This window comes from Microtus ochrogaster, linkage group LG9, assembly GCF_000317375.1.
Source record: "Microtus ochrogaster isolate Prairie Vole_2 linkage group LG9, MicOch1.0, whole genome shotgun sequence".
Classification (NCBI taxonomy): Eukaryota; Metazoa; Chordata; class Mammalia; order Rodentia; family Cricetidae; genus Microtus; species Microtus ochrogaster.
Window position 1 is genome coordinate 35897961 of NC_022034.1, and position 18383 is coordinate 35916343.

Here is an 18383-nt window from a genome sequence, read left to right on the forward strand (position 1 = left end):
GGAGGAAATGAAGGGCATGAAAAAAAAGGTCTTATAAACACAACTGGACTGATGCACATATGAACTCAAGAGACTGTGATAGCATCCTCAGGTTATACACAGGTCTGAGTCAGATGGGTTCCAGTGCTGAGAGGAAAGTAAAAAGAAGCTCCCACCCTTAGCCTAGAAGCTATGTCCAATCAATAACCACTTACAAATGAAAAATTACTTTTTTCAAGGAATTCTCACTGAGTATACAAACCAGACATAGGGTTGACCTCATGCTAATCAGTAGATGGCCAATACAAAATGAACTCAATATTACTTTCGGAGATGTCTGATTGTTTATTTGGTTGGTTGGCTAGTTAGTTTTTGTGTCTCCTAATGCTTTGACTAGGTTTTCTTTTTAATATTACAGTTATTTTGCTAATATATAATGGTTTTGATTTTGTTTGTATAAGATTTCTGTCAGAGACACAAAAGTTTGTATCTCTGAGTATGCATGGTTTTTGTCCTTTTTCTCTGACTCTATTTTACCTGTTGTTTCTTTCTTTTGTCCTATTTCTTCTTTGTTTCATTTTATTTTATTTAGATATCTGTTTTTTCTCTAATGAAAAGAAAGAAAGGATTTGGATGGTGGAGAGGTTGGGAAGATCTTGGAAGAGTTAGGAAAGCGGAAACTGTAATTAGCATACATTATATGAAAATAAATCCATTTTCAATAAAAAAGTAAAAAAAGAGTGAGGAGAAGAAAGAGGAGGAGGAAGAGTTTGAGGAAAAGAAAGAAGTTGTGAGGGAGAATGAATTTAATCAAAATTGATTCAGAATGGATGCAATCATATTTTATTGTATATATATATATGTTTCCCAATGAGTAAACCTTTTTAAAAAATAATGATCAACCTTTAGTTAATTTTTATACAATTTACGTTATTTTTCCTAAATAAAACTTGGGTTTGTAAATATTGTTTCTGTTTATAATGACATTTTATTATTATCTGAAACATCAAAGCATAATTTTTAATTACTGAAATCTGTTTCAAACATTTAAAATTGAAATAAAAGGATACAGTATTAGTTGAAGATAATTGAGGAATATATAAGAAATATCGAATTATGAATTATCCTGACTCACATTGTGACTTTCACACTAACATTGAATGAATCTTCACATTGCGTTTATTGAATAAACCCTAACAATTAAACAGAAGTAGATAAAAGAGAGATGAAACTACTTGTGGGTTTATAGAGATTTGTTTACTTTTATTTTATATTTTTAGTTGTTTTGCTTGCATGTATGAACTGAGTACATGCATGGTATCCTTGGAGTCCAGAATAGGGTATTGGACTCCCAGGAACTGGACTTACAGATGGTTGTGATCCATCATGTGGGTGCGGATCTAGAACCTGGGTTCTCTGGAAGAACATTCAGCATTATTAACCGCTGAAACTTTATCTACTTGTATCATTCATGAAAAGTATGATACAGGGGCACAGTGAAGGAAAGCATTTTAGGCCTTCCTGATATGTTCTAATATAGTGCACTAGGTATAACCATAGACTCACATGCTCTGGTGTTAATAAATAGAAAACACGATGTATCTTTTGTTGATAAGTTTGTTATATAAATAATATAATAGTTTTATATTAATAAACCTGTTTTTGAAATTTAACTTACCAGTTACACACACTGTAAAATAAAGTTTCATAACAGAATATTCTTTTTACAAACTGTGCATTATTAGTATGTGAGCATGCTTTTGTGTGTGTGTGTGTGCGTGTGTGTGTGTGTGTGCGTGCGTGTGTGGGTGTGTGCGTGGGTGTGTGTGTGCGTGTGCGTGGGTATGTGGGTGTGTGTGTGCATGTGTGTGCGTGCGTGCGTGTGTGTGTGTGTGTGCGCGCAGGTATGTTTGTGGGTGAGTGTTTGAATATGTGCTATATAACACATGGATGGAGGTCAGTGGTCAAAATTTTGGACTCAATTTTTATTCTGTCTACCTTTAATTGGGTCCAGGGGATTGAGTTCATGTCACCAGGAATGTATAACAAGTAGTACTACTCCATGAGCCAGCTCACACACCCACATCCTTCTGTTCTAAATGATATACTTACTTGAAGATGATTTAGGCTTATCTAAACAGAAAAAATCATGAGTGAAAATTTTCTATTATATATGCATATATATATATAATGTTAACTATATTTTCTATTTTACTGTTATAAATGGGATAAATTAAGTATATATTATAGTAAGTAATAGAGTAATATTTCATAAGTCTTTAAAATATTTTCTAAAATCTTTTAATAGATCAGCTATAAAATTTGGGAGTGTTGAACTTCTTAGTTTTCTCATCTGCAAAATTTTAACTTTTATTGGATAAGACAATAGGCATTTAAAATAATCTGAATGTTTACCTACTTATTATTGCCACAGAATAATGTTTCCACTGTCCTTTCTGGGAATGCATTAGTATTCAATTAATAATTTGAATTCACAAGAATGTGATTGAAAAGTGATATAAAATTCAGGAAAATATGCATTTGTATAGTACATGAAAATCTACACTTTATAAGTACATTTCCTCTTTATCCAGTGAAGTATGCCTTCTGGAATTATTAAAGTATTATTCAGTCTTAAATATAAGCTTTCTTCATTCAAAAACAAATATTTCATTATAATTTGGGACATTTTGAATGGTGATTGAATATATAAAGAAAAGAAGACAAAAGATTATTTTTTTTGGTTAGAACACTTTGTTACAGTACCTAAACCATACAAAGAACCTCATATCATAAAACTTAGTAATATTATAAAATTTGTAAAGCTAATTGTTACAGATTTTAATGAATATATTTCAAGAAAATATTTTTGCTGAAGTTCACAATCAGTCAAATTTAACACGTGTAATTTTTAATAATATTTTTAAGCCATATAAAGGCATATCAAACCATGAGTATGATAAATGGCAGTAATAGCAATCTTGCTAAATAGCTAATATTATGGAAAGAATTTGTAAGTCATGAAAGCAAATTCAGTTTGCTAGCTTCTCTGTATTATGCAGCATGCTTTGACAGTCTTTTTTATTACCTCTGAAACCATAGCTAGTGTCAGAGAAGATAGATTATAGTACAAAACACAAAGCTAAACAGTACTGATAAATAAAACAAAAAATGCCTACTTCATTTTTTTTAGTGCTCAAATTTAATGAACATGATAAACAAAGACAGCATGTAAGCCAAAAGGCCAAGAATACCTGTTGTCATAGACTGACGATCTTTTTCTTGAGGTTCGGCTTTTTCTAGGGGAGAAAATGAAGAATCACAGGAGATGTGAATATTTTTGGAGCAGGGAGTGTGACACATTTCATCTTGGCAGAAGACCCTCACTTGCACAGGAAGCATATTCCTAAAGCCATTTCTTTGCAACTTGTAACACAGAGAGGCTATTACCAAGAATATATAATAAACGGTTAGATTCATTGTCAAGTGACCCTTAAAATGTGCTCTCCCAACACCTAAGGGCAGTGCCAAGTGTGCAGTCTCTTGTCCCGTGACTTAAAAGGAAAGAGATACAACATGTCAAATAAAACAATTTGAAGAAGCTGCTTTGTTAGTGAAGGTGTCCCTGTCTTGGAATATTTTAAAGGGAAGTGGGTCTATTTGGAAACTGAGCAAAAACTAGAGCGGGACACACTAATTATCTCCAGAGCTGTATTGGGGTGGTCCCAGTATGTGTCTGTCTTTCCTTTCCTTTGCTCTTTACCTTAGAAATTCTCTTTAACTACTGATATTTTTGTTCAACATCACATACCAGCCATTGAAGTAGATAGAAATATGTGAGAAGTAAAACCACCTGAGAATAAATTGTAAACTAAACTTGAAATCTCTCCAGAATAGAGTTCCATTAACTGTATTTACCTAAATGGTAAATGCTATAAACTAGTACAAAATAACAAGTAGACGCCAACATTCCAATATAAAATAAAATGAGAACATTACAAAAGTTAAATAAAATAACAATTATAGCATAGATACACACACACAAAAACACACACACCCATCTGAAATACCTGTCAAGTGTTAGTGTACTTTTTTGTCAAGTGTAAATTTGCATTCTAATTAGGCTCCGTAAATCTACACCCCATCTCCTGGACCACCAATATGACATCCTTTCTTCTTGTTCACATTTGTCTTTAGATCTTATCATTTAATTTTTACTCAGTGGTTAAACAGATTGTGTTCTACAAAGATATCTCCCTGCCGAAGCAGAATGATAATTTTGACACATTATTGGACTTATTTCACTTCTGTGAACATGGGTTTTTTTAATGTTCACAACCTCCTGAATCCATCAGCATTTCTTGAAGAATTCATCATTACAATCTCTGTATAAGGAAATGATCTTTGCAGTTCAACTCAAGGAAATTTTACAGTTTTACCATTTTAGTAGATAAGTGGCAAAATGTTTATAAACTTTTGGTGTTCTAAATACCAAATCTATAAGGTAGCTTGAAAATAAAATTTAATACTAAGTATTGTTAATATCAAAATTACTCATTTAATTTCCCCTTGCTATAAACTATGTAAATTTATATGATTTGCTAACTACTTTTTGTTGTTGGTATTTAATTACCTGTATGGACTTACCTTTTTAATATTAATAATACTTATAGACCTTCCAGACATTTCTTCCACACAAATATCATGAATCATTAATTAATATTGAACCACTAGGAGTTAAATCAAAGCCATAAAATAACATCAATTTATCACATGTAGAAATTTAGTTATAGTCTACACTAAAAACAAATAAAAATGAGCAAATTGTTAAAGTTGAAGTTAGTAGGCTATTTTATTTGATGATTAAGGGCTTCACTTCGGAGAACAAGGCAAAATAGACAGCATACTGATGAGTACTAGCAACAGAAAAAATAGAAAAATATTTCATTCATACCCATATGTATTTGTTCTTGGCTCAGATTATTTTCTCAGCTTAAAGCAAGCCTGCTTTTTTTCTGAGCACTATTATGTTAAAATAACAAATATAATTATTCATATTGCTTAGTGAAAAGCTGACTAAAGATATGAAATGCACATAAATTTACAACAATCTCTGTATTTGGAATACAAATATGCCAAGATAGTTTTTTTATATCTTTAAATATCAACAATGGGCTGAGATACTCCAGGCTTGAAGGATGTCTCAATATGGCACTATGAAAATTAAAGGAACATTTATTGGTGTTAAAAATTAACTCAATGGAAGAAGAAAGAGAAAAATGGTCATATTTAATAAAATGAAGTTGTCTTGGGGAAGCCTATAATTTGTATGAGTTATTTTCCCTTGAGTTCTATTTTATTTCACAAAATATTTTAATCTTATCATCTCAGTTCAAAGAAAAGAATGCTTCATAGATTGTATTAGAAAAATTAAGCGCAATAAAATGTGGATCACTGAATAATCAAAGAGATGAGATTTCATCTAAGATTCAAAGAAAGAGGATAAGAGGTTCAAGACATCAGCTTAGAGCAAGACTCAAAAGTTTCCTTTGTCTTTTTGGGAAAGTCTCCAAAATTGAAGAGTGTGAATCCTTTTTCCTACCCATGAAATGATGGAGGTGTGTTCTACTAATGTTAAGGCAAATCTTTAAATAAACATAACCACACAACTCTTTGAGGAATAAACAGAATCATATGAGCTAATTTATAAGCAGACAAAGCTTCAAATTATGTGATTTTAATTTATTTTAAAATTGTATTGTTGTTTGTGCTTATTCTTACTCTGTGTGTATCTCACTTGCATATGCACACACAGACTCTTTCACACACACATATACATAAAAACTGAGAAATAGAAATAAAGATAGATAGATAGATAGATAGACAGACAGACAGAAAGATGATTGAAAGATGATAGATAGAGATCAGGTGTTCAGATGTGTCCATTGTGAAGATCATAGAACAACTTTGGAAGCCAATTCTCTCATCTTATGGGATTTGGGAATTAAGTTCAGGTCATCTCACTTGTATACCAAGCATGTTTACTTGTTGGTTATCTCTCTTATCTAGATTTCTGCAATTTTAAGATTTGAGAAAATGTGATTAGACAATAAGATGAAAGATCAAATTAGAATGCATGATGTTTAATATTTAAATTGATCTAATAAATTATATATAATTTTGCCAATCACACTCTAAAAAAAAATGTTAAGACACTTTCGTTTTACTACCTTCAGTGAAAATTATTTTGAAATTATCCACAATAACTCATAAATTTGCATTTTATGGCTTTAAATATATACATGACTCACCCATGATAATTCAGACTAACAAGAACTAAAAAACGACAAAACCAAAAGACATGCTAATATGTAAGGGAGGGAATCAATGGGGTTTCCACCCTAAATTAAGGACTACTAGAGACTAATAAACTCTGAAAGGAGAATTAGTTTCTCTCAGTGATGAGCCTCCTATCGGATATCCAATATCAAGCTGTCAGCCCTAAATAAGCAACATTTAATAAAGTAAGCAGGTTGTATTTATCAATTTATACATACATATGTTTGTGTGAAATAATAATAAAGGAAAATAGGCCATGAATATGAAAGGTAAGGGGCATGGGAGAGGTAGGAGAAAGGGCAGGGATAGAGGAAATAATGTGATTATATTTTAATTAATTTTTAATTAAAAATTGTACATACTTAATGCATACTTGTGCATATCTATATGCACAAAACTGATCTAGAAAAGATTATAAAGGAATTTCTTTACCTGTCTTCTCTGCTGTGATAGCTTTTACCTGCTTGAGAACTTTTTGTTCTGTAGTAAGAAAAAGGATTAATACAAACAGAAGTTTCCAACATAGCAGTAAAAAGCAATCAAGTATTCCAACCTTCATAGTTTGTGTTTGTTTAGATAAAAAATTAAAAAGTTAGATTTTCAATGAAACAGCTAATTACAAGTTCTTTTAGATTGAATGAAACCAAAAGGAAAATGTCCCGGAAGAGTTCTATCTGCCCAGTAACTCTCTTGGTGAATTTTGGCAAACTTAATTTGTCTCTGATCCTGTGCATATTAACCTTTCCCTAAAGGACAATGTTTAGAAGACTGTCTTGTCCAGGATTAAAGGACAACATTTGGAAGACTGTCTTGTTGGAAAAGACAAGTTGGAAAATGTAAGACCCCATGTGGGGTCCATTTATCTGGGGGCTGAGTGGGATGCTGTTTGCAGTAAGCCCAGGTCTGTTGGGCAGGGGAAGAAGGCTGCCTACTTGAACCCTACTGTTACACTCTCTGTTCAGCCTATGTTGGAAGGATGACTAAGAAATGCTCTCTAGAAGCTGATTGCTTAAGGCATGTGTTACTACAAGTGGCTTTGGATCTGACTCTTCCTTTTGATATAGATAGAACAGTGGAAGACCATTGGATGCCACAGTGCCATTTGGGAAATACCTGGTTTAGCATGAGGAACGACTTGCTCTGGTTTGGAATTGCCCTGTTCTGAAAGTCATAAAAATGATATGTCAGACATTTTAAAGTTTTCTAGTATGGCACACAATGAATATTCTGTATGACTTGTGCCAATGGTTTTTAAAATTGAAAATAGCAGTTATTCCAATAAGGAGAATTATTTTGAAACTTCTGGGCTATCCCATTTCATATCAAAATGCTAAAGGATTTGTTTTGAGAAAAACAGTACATGCATACAAAACCTTTTCTTTACATAACACCTGTAATTTTCAAATCACAGGCTTTTTCAAAGTATAAATGTAGAAGCATAGATTAAAGTTTACAGTTATGGTAATGGAAAATGCTCTTTAAAAAGATTGTATATGAGCATTACAGAAGAAGCAGATATACATACTGTGTGTTTGAGCTTTGTCAGGTGGAGCTGAAAGAATAAAATTTTAATAAATTATCTGACAAATACAATGTTTTAAAACAACTAATTTTAAGTTTTAAGTGGTATTAAGTATAACTAGCTTTAAAAAGCTCTTTATTTTTAATGCTGTACCAGTGATGTGGTTCAACAGCTATGTATTGGTTCATCAGGTTTGGACTTGCCACCAAACCTTGTTGATGACTTAAACTTCCTCCCCAAAATTCACAATGTAGAAAAAAATTAGTCTATTTCCAGAAGTTAGCCTCTGATCTCAATTTCCACACCTTGGCATGAGTATATGCACACCACACACACACACACGCGCGCGCACGTGCGCACACACACACACACACACACACACACACAATGTAAAGAATTACTTGTAATTTTAAAATTAACACACTTTCTGGTAAAATGTGCTCACCTCTAATAAACAAAAGACATGAGAAAAAATCATAAAAAGGTAGATAGACATTTATGTCTGATGTATGCACCCATAATATTATTTACAAGAGCCTACAGACACAAGTTATGATTATAGCTGCTGAGTAAATTCCCATGAGGAGTGGAGCGGGATGGCTACACTGTACATGAAGCTAGATTTAGATTCTTAGATTAATTGACAAATAAAGATTTTGCTACATCATTTCTCATAATGAAGGAATGGCTTCCATAGAGCTTGAGGGCTTTCACAAACTTGCCTCAGGTCAGCAACCAGTTGGTACTAAACAAGAAATCAATCATGACAGTATAAACTAAACGAGGTCATCTCGTTTTCCAGGTTAACCTCAGCTGTTAATAAAATGATGCAGTTAGTCTGGGATGGGTTCTTTAGAAAATTACTCAGGGGGTTGTAAAAAAATTAGACAGGGTGTAGAATTTTAGCTCCAACATTTGTCAGCTTGAAAATACTGAAAAACTAATTGTATGAATTTGGCCTTTTGAACCATCTCCAAACTATTGCATAAGGATAGCACTTGCTGTGCTGTGTGCTTCCCTAATGAAGAAAGTAACAGTGCAGTGTCCATTTGTACTTCATAGCCGTCCTCTTGAGTACTAGCCATTGTTCTCCTCATTCCCAAAGAGCCCATGACTTTGTGTTTGTGACTCTTGTAATAATTGATATAAATAAAGCCACAAAACAGACATGATCACACCTGATATCAAAACACTCAGACGAATACATTCTAAATCTTGGAGTCATTTCTAAGTTAAGTATAAATTAGTGAGACAACAAAGATGACCCTAAGAGAGACATACATGGATCTAATATACATGATAAATAGAAAAAAAAAAAACAAGATCTCCTGAGAAAATTGGGAGCATGGGTATTATGGGAAAAGGCATAAGGGGAGGGCAGAGGAAGGAAGGGGATCAGAGAAAAATACATGACTCAATATAAACAATTAAAAAAGGTAGTAGTCCTCAACCAGTGGGTCATTGACCCCTTTGGATAGGGTCACATATCAGATATTTGCAAATCATACATTTACATAATAATGAATAGCAATAATACATTACAATTATTAAGTAGCAATAAAATAATTTTATGTTGGAGTCACTACAACATGAAGAACTGTATTAGTGGGTTATAGCATTAGGAAGGTTGAGAATCACTGATATAAAGCCATACTCTAGCCATATCTCACAAAATAGAAATCTGAATTTTACTAGAGTATTATGAAATATTATTAGACAATAGAAAGGGAGAAATCACAAGTAACTGAGAGACTGTGGAAATTCTGTTGGTAGTTAGTGAAAATTTCAATTTCAGCCTGTGGGAGGTATGACTTCTCATACTATTAACAATATTGTTACCTGGTTTTGCTTCCTTTTTAATTTGTGGCTCTGAAAGGAGAAAAAGACAAAAAATGACTTTAATGGAATAAACTAAAGCACAAATTTATCATTAAAAATATTTTGTGTTTATCTCCATAGACAGTGAAGAATTTTGCTAATTATTAATCCAGATCCTTGGTGCATTTTTAAGGAATGATTATTGAACACAGTAGATAAACTCCCACTGTCCACTTGTCTGTCATTAAGGTGTTTTTTAAAAGTATGTCTCAGGTGAACAGGTAGTTGAGAGTTTATTTAAACCTAAACTGTCTTCTTGGTTTCAAGCTGCTTGTAAAAAGTAGTTCTAAACTAATATTAGATAAATCATTTCAACCACAAAATTAGAAGAGGTTGTCTGAAATGAATCTAATTGCTATCTGTTTAATTTAGGAATTTAGATATATACTATTATGGCTTGATTGTATGCCCCCCAAATAGGTTGAGTCCTCAGCATCAATACTTGCAAAGTGACTTTATTTGGAAATTGGGTTAGTACAGGTGTAATGAATTAAGATTAGATGAGACCTTGTTAGGATTGGATGGCTCCTCATAAGAGGCAGAGAGGGAGAGGATGGACATGTGACAATGGAAGCAGAGACTGAAGTGATGATGAATTTAAATCTTAGGGAATATATAAATTAATGGTAACCACCAAAACTTAGAAGAGCCAAGGAAGACATTTCCGTTAAGCTTGGAAAAGGAATGTCATTCAACATGTACAGTTGTGGTGGAACGCACATGTTGTTTTAAGACACAGCTTGGAATACGTTATTCCTTTCATGGAAACTCATAGATTGTATTGATATGTGAAATACTGCTATAACATATGCAAATATGGATGTAGACTGTGAATAACACAGTGGGGAGATACTGGAAAATTTGTGAAATGCATGAAAAGAGCCTAGATTCACTTGAAGAGATTACTATTTACATAAAAACAGACACTAAAGACTGTTCTGAAGACAGTTAAGAAGGAAAGAGAATGAGATCAATCATGGTCATTGAAGAAGAGGGTGTATTTGTTGAAAGGCAGAGCACTTAACTGAAATATGTTCTTCTGTAGACTGAACGTCCAAAATTGCAAGCAAATAACTTGAGTTTCTATTAACAGAATATTTCCAAGAACATGATTAAATGTAGGTAGACTAATACCAATCTGTCCCTTATAAGAGAATGGGAAAACTATCCATAAAAATTTTTATCAAAACTATTTATAAAAATTAAATCATTCCATAGTGATTTGAGAAAATTTCATCCAGTCCTTAATCACCCTAGATATAGGTCTAACTGTACCTGGACAAAAGAATGAAATTATGTGTAAATCAGCTTGATCCAACCAGTCACTTCTATAGAAAACAAAAGAAAAATAGCCCAAGAAAGAGCTATGGAGGATCTGTCTTTATTGAATTATCACGGATTAAATGTGAGATGAATCAAGCTCCTGAGAATTTTAAATAAGCAAAGACAAAACAACTAAAGGGACAGAGACAAAATCAAGTGAAAAAATGACAAAAAAGGATAAAGCCATTCTTAGCAAGGGCCTGATATACACCTACCACCCCATCAAGTACAGAAGACTGAACAGAAACAGAGAGAATATTCTGAAGACTTGAAATTATCCAGGATTGAGAACTTTTTTACTTATAACATCCTTATTTTCACTTTTTTTCTCTTTTTTTATTTTTATTTTTTTAATTTATTTATTTATTAAGGATTTCTGCCTCCTCCCCGCCACCGCCTCCCATTTCCCTCCCCCCTCCCCCGATCAAGTCCCCCTCCCTCATCAGCCCGAAGAGCAAGAGCAATCAGGGTTCCTTGACCTGTGGGAAGTCCAAGGACAGCCCACCTCCATCCAGGTCTAGTAAGGTGAGCATCCAAACTGCCTAGGCTCCCCCAAAGCCAGTACATGCAGTAGGATCAAAAACCCATTGCCATTGTTCTTGAGTTCTCAGTAGTCCTCATTTTCCCCTTGGAATGAGAATATGCACCTAATGACGGTCTCATGCTTTGTTTGTAATCAGATCATTCACTATGGACTCACAGGTAGAGAATATTTTCATCACATTATTCCACCCAAAGCTGATGTAGATCACCTAGAAATGGCATCAATATCTGGAATTGTTAGGTGTTTAACACATGGAATTAGTAGTAGATGTTGTAGTAATTAGTATTAGACAATGTAGGTATGGTATCAGTGTATTTTGCACATAGGAAAGACACAAATTTTGGCAGGATAAAGTACAGATTAGAATGGAATACAGTATTTACTCCAAAAAGTATGTCCAAGTCCTTATCTGCAGGATCTGAGAATTTTATCCTACTGGAAATATGCTTCTTGCAGATGTAACTACTTAGGATGTAACAAAAGGGGTGGAGGTAGGTATCCCATCCACTGTGAATGAAGTTCTTAAGAGGAAAGCTACTAAAACAAAACACACTCATGGAAAAGATGGCCATGTAACCATGGAGACAGAAGTTAGAGTAGTCTGTAAGCAAGAAAGGCACAGCTATAATGCTGGTAAGTGTTAGCAGTCAAGAAAGGCAAGGATGGATTCTTTGTGGGTTTCAGAAAAAAACATGGCTCAACCAACTCATTGATTTTGGGTTTGTAGCCTCCGGTAACTGAAGGAATAAACATACATTATAGAGTCATCAGTTTGTGGTGTTTTATTGAGCTCTATTCTACAGCACTAATATATTCATCAGGCATGATTCCAAATTTTAACTGTTTTCACAGTCATATGCTGTGAGTTCCTTTGAAAACGTTTCTGCTGCATACTACGAGTTATGGAATTGACTGTCTAAGTCAGGAGGTTGGAAAGAGAAGTATGTGACAGATTTACCTGACGGGAATCTGTGCTTGCAAAATTTAAAGATGTGGGTTGGCAAGAGTCAAGCAAGGACCAATTGCTTTGTTTGAACCATAGAAACTTCTTGTAGTGTTTATATATACATACCATGTTTTTTAGAAGTTGATATCTTAGATGAATTTACAAAAAGCTTTGTTGTTTTATTTTATCTTTTAATGAATAAATATTACATATTTGTAATTTCCAAGGTACATTTATGAGGTATAAATGGATATTTCAGGACTGCAACAATGTCAGAAATATAGGTTCTCTTTAAAAATCAGTGGCATAGCAATCTTGTCTATAAAGGCCTGCTGGTTTATTATTTGTTTATTTAATTGATTACTTATTTAATTACTTATTTATTTTTTTTGTGTGGGGTGGCAATTGTTTGAATGACTGAGAAGTGGTGGAAGGAAAATGGGTCAGGAGAGAAGGAAAATACAGAAACCACAATTGGCCAGAATTTTACTTTATATATGAGAATGTAGCTTCCCATAACATTTCAAAGAGATATGCTATTCATTATAAATATGGAATACATGTATAAATTTGTACATTCAAATACATACCTGACTTCTCTTCTTTTTTCACTTGTGGCTCTAAAAAATTAAATTATAATGATAATCAATATAATTGATCTCTTTTGTACACATGAATTTCTATTTTATAGTATCAATTATATTTTAATATGAAACAGGCAACGGACATTCCTTTCCAACCAAAACAAATTTTTTTAACAAAAATATGTAAACACCAACTGAAACTCTTAGTGACAGTGTCAAGGATGGCTATATTTCCAGTGAATTAAAAATAAAGCAAAAAGGAAAATTTCAGCATAGTACATATAGTTGGAGTCTATGCACAATGTATAGACAAAACTGTGAAGCAACCAGCTTTCAGAATAATATTTGAAATGGGCAAGGATGAATCTGTAAAAAACATGCATCTAATATCTGTGGTTTTCTGCTGATTTATTCATTCATTAAGCATGCACATAACATATGTGGTGGTATGGGCTTCTCATCTTTGCCTGTGAAACATTGAAAGAAATTAAAGATGTCAGTCATAAAATGCTTATTGAATTGTTATCATTCAATATCATAGAACTTAGATGTATTTAAAAATAAAAACCAAACAATATAGATTTCAGCTACTCCTCTTTATTGAACACGTATAACATTTTTATTTATTGCTCAGGATAAAGATGCTAATGCTGATTCATTTTAATTATAGAATTTTAATGTGATTGCATTCATTGGTAAAGTTAGGATGCTCACCAATTCTTGTGCAGCATAACTTTGTCTATAAAGTTAAGCACACACATTTAATTTTGACACCTATCAATTTTCGCTCATCATTGTGCTAGACGAATAATTCAAAGATTTTATAATTTTATTAGAGTTATTAATATTATCTACTGAATTGGAAGCTCTGACTGAGTACAGACACATTTATCCCAGCCTGAGCAGATAGTGCAGTGATTTGCAATCTTCTATAGAAGGTCAGGTAGTCTGAACCTCATTTTTAGGTCATTATGTTCCACACATCTATAGTTTTAATAAAACATATTTTGTCAGGGTTCCCTGCCCTGAGGAGGGGGAGGGAAATGGGAGGCTGGGAGGAGGTGGATACTTTCTTTTTCCTTTTCTCAATAAAAAAAAAACATATTTTGGAGGAATATATTAAATTATTAATGAAGCAATTTTATGCTCCATATTGATCTCAGACTTTCTAATCACCTTCAAAATGATAAACACAGAAGTTATTCTACTGTGCCCAAGGCTCATTGAATTGTTTAAAATTTGAATTTAAAGTAAGAAGGGAAAGTTCCATGTACAAGTAGAAAACAAATGCTCAGAAATTTATTTACCATACTCATAATTTGAATGATTACTTTTACTTGATTTAAAGAAAGAAAACAAGTTGGTTATCTCCAAAATTGGGGGATTATAATACTAAATTTTAAGATGATTTAGACAGTTATAGCACAATTACAGACTCATAAAATTCTTGAACATAATATCCTTTTATGCAAATAAAACGTGGAAATTTTTCTCTGGCAGAATTGCTTGAGGAATCTTATATAAAGTATCATCTAAAAAGTGAATTAACATTAAGTAAGAGATAATGGCTTAATAGAAAATGAGTGGAATCTTAAAAATTTTACAGTACATAGTAAGAGATTTAGGAATACATTGCAATCAACTATTTTGGTCTTATAAAATAAAAACACCTGTTTGTGAATCGTCCAGGTTTTGTCAAGTGTTTATGTGTTCATTGAGAAGCCTTATCAGGTCCGTGTCCAATTGTAAGGAGTTCCAACTACAATTCCCAGAGTAACCTCATTGTCTAGGAAACAGTCCTCACCCCACATCTGACATCTGCTCCATAAGAAACCTTTTTTTGTTTGTTTGGTTGGTTGGATGGTTTTTCATGACAGGGATCTCTGTGTAACAACTCTGGCTGTCCAAAAACTTGTTTCGTAGACCAGGCTGGCCTCGAAACTCCTGCCTCTGCCTCCTGACTGCTGGGATTAAAGATGTGTGCCACCACTGCGTGAATCATAAGAAACTTTTGAGATGTCCCCAAAATTTGTCATTTAGGAGCTTTCTAATACGATTTTGAGGACCACTTAGATTGCAAACAGTTATCCCAAAGGGGTATTAACAGCATATGTGCTGGGTCTTGATATACTATGTCTTGATAGATGTATATGGCTGCACATTTTTAATTTGTTATTAATGACTGGTCTGAGCACATTGAAAGAGAACAAGAAGAAATCTCACCAGTAAATTGTAGTATCACATATACCATTTATAGCCCTGATTTGATAAGCTCACATATTCAGTTAAGATAACATTGATTGAGTCTAAATCTAAAAAATATAAGAAAAGTCACAGATGAAAAAAAAATGGTTATCTTTTTATGATTGACTATTACACACACACACACACAAACACAAATGTATATGTATAGTCTAAGTGGATACATTAGATAAAGTTAACGTTTAGACAATAATGTAAAGGAAATACGTAAAACATTTACTGGAGAAAAAAATCTGTAACGCAGTAGTTCTCCAGCAACAGTAATATATTTGAAAGGAAGTTTGAAATTAAAACTTCTTTGCTATTGTGTTTTGTCAGCTTTACAGCTGAGGAGGAATTTTAATTTCTTTTCTTTCTTGTCTGTTGTTCTCGCACCTTTGGGTGTTACCAGAACTAGTACATGTAAGTTCCAATTCAATTTCTCCAAGCATTGTGTTTGAAATGGGCTTAGTCTCCATCAACTGTATTTTCCTTTCAAGTCCAGAAATCAACCAAGGACAAATGGCAATACCTTCTATTGTTTAGGAAGTCTCTTGAACTCCCTCGACCAATAACTCAAATGAAGTTTCTCACGTGTACCACCTGAGATTTTGCTAAATCGTTTATTGCTCTTGTGTGGAACATTGTCACCTCAAGTAGCCTAAATTAAATTATTTTAATATATAAACATGTACACACACACACATATATATGTATATAGTGCTTTCTTAGTTAAAATAAAATGTCCCTCTATGTATTTTTCCAATTATCCATGGATCCTTGGTGTTCTTTCTGACTCCTCCTTTCCTCTCCCTCAACATCCCCCTTGCTAGATAAAGTACCATCCAGCTTTTTCCACTTCTGCCTTCACAGCACCCGGGTCCTACTTTTCCCTTTGCTACAACTCCTTCTTTTCCTACCCTAGTTCTTTTTTTCCCTCCTGATTTTTTTTACTTACTCACGATTCTATACTCATAAAAGATTTGGAGCTAGAATGGACAAATGCTGGTGACTGTCTTGCTGTTAGATGAAAGGGTGAGATTGTGGCACTTACATCTCAAGGGTAATCAAAGATACAACTCAAGACATACTCAATAGGAACAAACTCATGCAGGGTACTGTACACCCAGCCAGCTTTGCATGAATAGTGAGGTAAAGAACCCTGGAAGAGAACCAACAACCACCACATTCCTAAACCAGTAAAATTGCCAGCTGTATTCTAATGTCCATCCTGGAACAAACAAATAAGTATAATTCTCAGCCCTCATAAAAAAAATTTTTTTCTTTGTACAGCAGATAGAGCCCAGTGCAGAAATCCACATTGCCCAAAATGCAGAGAAAATGGACTGTGGGGTGGGCATCCCATTAATACTTCTATAACATAACTTTTACACGTAAGATTCATCATGACAGAAGGTTCAGAAAGACTGTAAGAACCAGAGGACCAGGAAATCTACTAAGATAGCGTCTTCTAGATTACAGTGCCTGAAGACAGGGATATCTGCAATGAGATAGTTTTTGTAATATATGACAGGGAGTTACAACTGTTAACAATAAGGTCACCCAAAGAAGACCTGATTAATAGTGATATCACCACTTAAGCTCCAACACGAATATGGGCCATCTCAAAATGCCCCACCCCTAGGTGAAGAGCTACAGGAAACTAATGGCTACTGAGAAGGGCAGAATCAGTCTTCTCCAGGGATGAGCTCACTGATGGGTTACCCAATCCAAAATGGTCATCCCTAAACATGTATACATTATAACAATACTTTATGGACTCAGTAATATGTATTTATAAATATACACATGTACTCATAATTGCATACATAACAATAATAATAAAAGAAGAAGTCATAACGATGAGAGGAAGTGGAGGGGCAGGAATGGAAGCAGGAGTACATGAGATGGAAATGATGTAAATACAGTATCACATACAAATATATAAATTCAAATATAAAATAAGCAAATAACTGTAAACAAAAACCCCTCCAGGATTACCCAATACATATCAAAGTTTGATAAACCCTGTTCAATACTATGTTGCATTTGCTCACAGAATTAATTTAGCACACAATCATGGTTATTTATCACAATTATGTCTCCTAACTGTTTATTGATATCTAAGAAAACAAAGCTTAATTAAGAAAATGTTCTCAATTTATTGAGGTATAGTTAATAATTCTAAAAAGAGCATGTCCTTAAATTATAGGGAAAGCTTTTCAGTGTCAAAGATTGTAATATCCTATCAGATAGATTGTCGAAATCTAGAAATAATGAGTTATATAACCCAATTTGTATAGCCAGAATTATTTTTACCACAGAAGTTACAGTAACTTTGATTCTTTCAAGTAGGTAATAATTGATCCAGTTGTAAAAGTAATTTCCAATGAGTAACAATATAAGGATACACGTTAGTGCTTTTATTCATTTTAATAGCTTCAATTTTATATTTTATCACGTGTTTTCAAATTATTTGAGTTAATGTAAGTAAAATGTCATTGCAATACTTCTCCACACTATAATCAATAACATCACAAACAAATATTTTTATGTAAAAAGCAAATAATAATTAATCAAATATATTTTATATTCTACACACAAAATGGTAGTCATAACATATGAAATTTGGGCCACAAAAGTATAAGGGATCTACAATAACATATTAAGAAAATTCTCATAGTGTGATCAAATGACAAAGTTTTTGGCTCATTACATTTGGCACAAACAACTGATAAAGGTCTTCACCCCAACTAAGGATCTATTGGCAGCTGATAGCCACCAGGGAAGGGAGATTATTAGTTTTGGGGTTCTGGATACTGGGACATTGATCTTGCAATAACTAATGGTCCATACTCCTGCACAGAAAGCCAATATCAATTAGATTTAATGGGTTGTTTTCACAAAAGAAAGAGCATCAACAATTGGGAGAGGCACGTGTTACAGGGGAACCATGGGAGTTGGAGGAGAGAGATGTGGGTTGGACTGTGTGTGTGTGTGTGTGTGTGTGTGTGTGTGTGTGTGTGT

General features: G+C 33.5%; 1 protein-coding gene across 1 annotated transcript in view; it reads right to left on the bottom strand.

Moving 5' to 3' along the window:
* LOC106144243 (triadin-like) overlaps nt 1-18383 on the bottom strand; it is a 130842-nt gene that overhangs the window by 35057 nt on the left and 77402 nt on the right. The window contains exons 2-6 of the mRNA XM_026787355.1: nt 7844-7870; nt 7432-7479; nt 6751-6798; nt 3234-3278; nt 2092-2112 (exon numbers count right to left, since the gene is read on the bottom strand). Coding sequence (XP_026643156.1) covers nt 2092-2112; nt 3234-3278; nt 6751-6798; nt 7432-7479; nt 7844-7870 — 189 coding nt within the window. The remainder of the gene's footprint in view (nt 1-2091; nt 2113-3233; nt 3279-6750; nt 6799-7431; nt 7480-7843; nt 7871-18383) is intronic.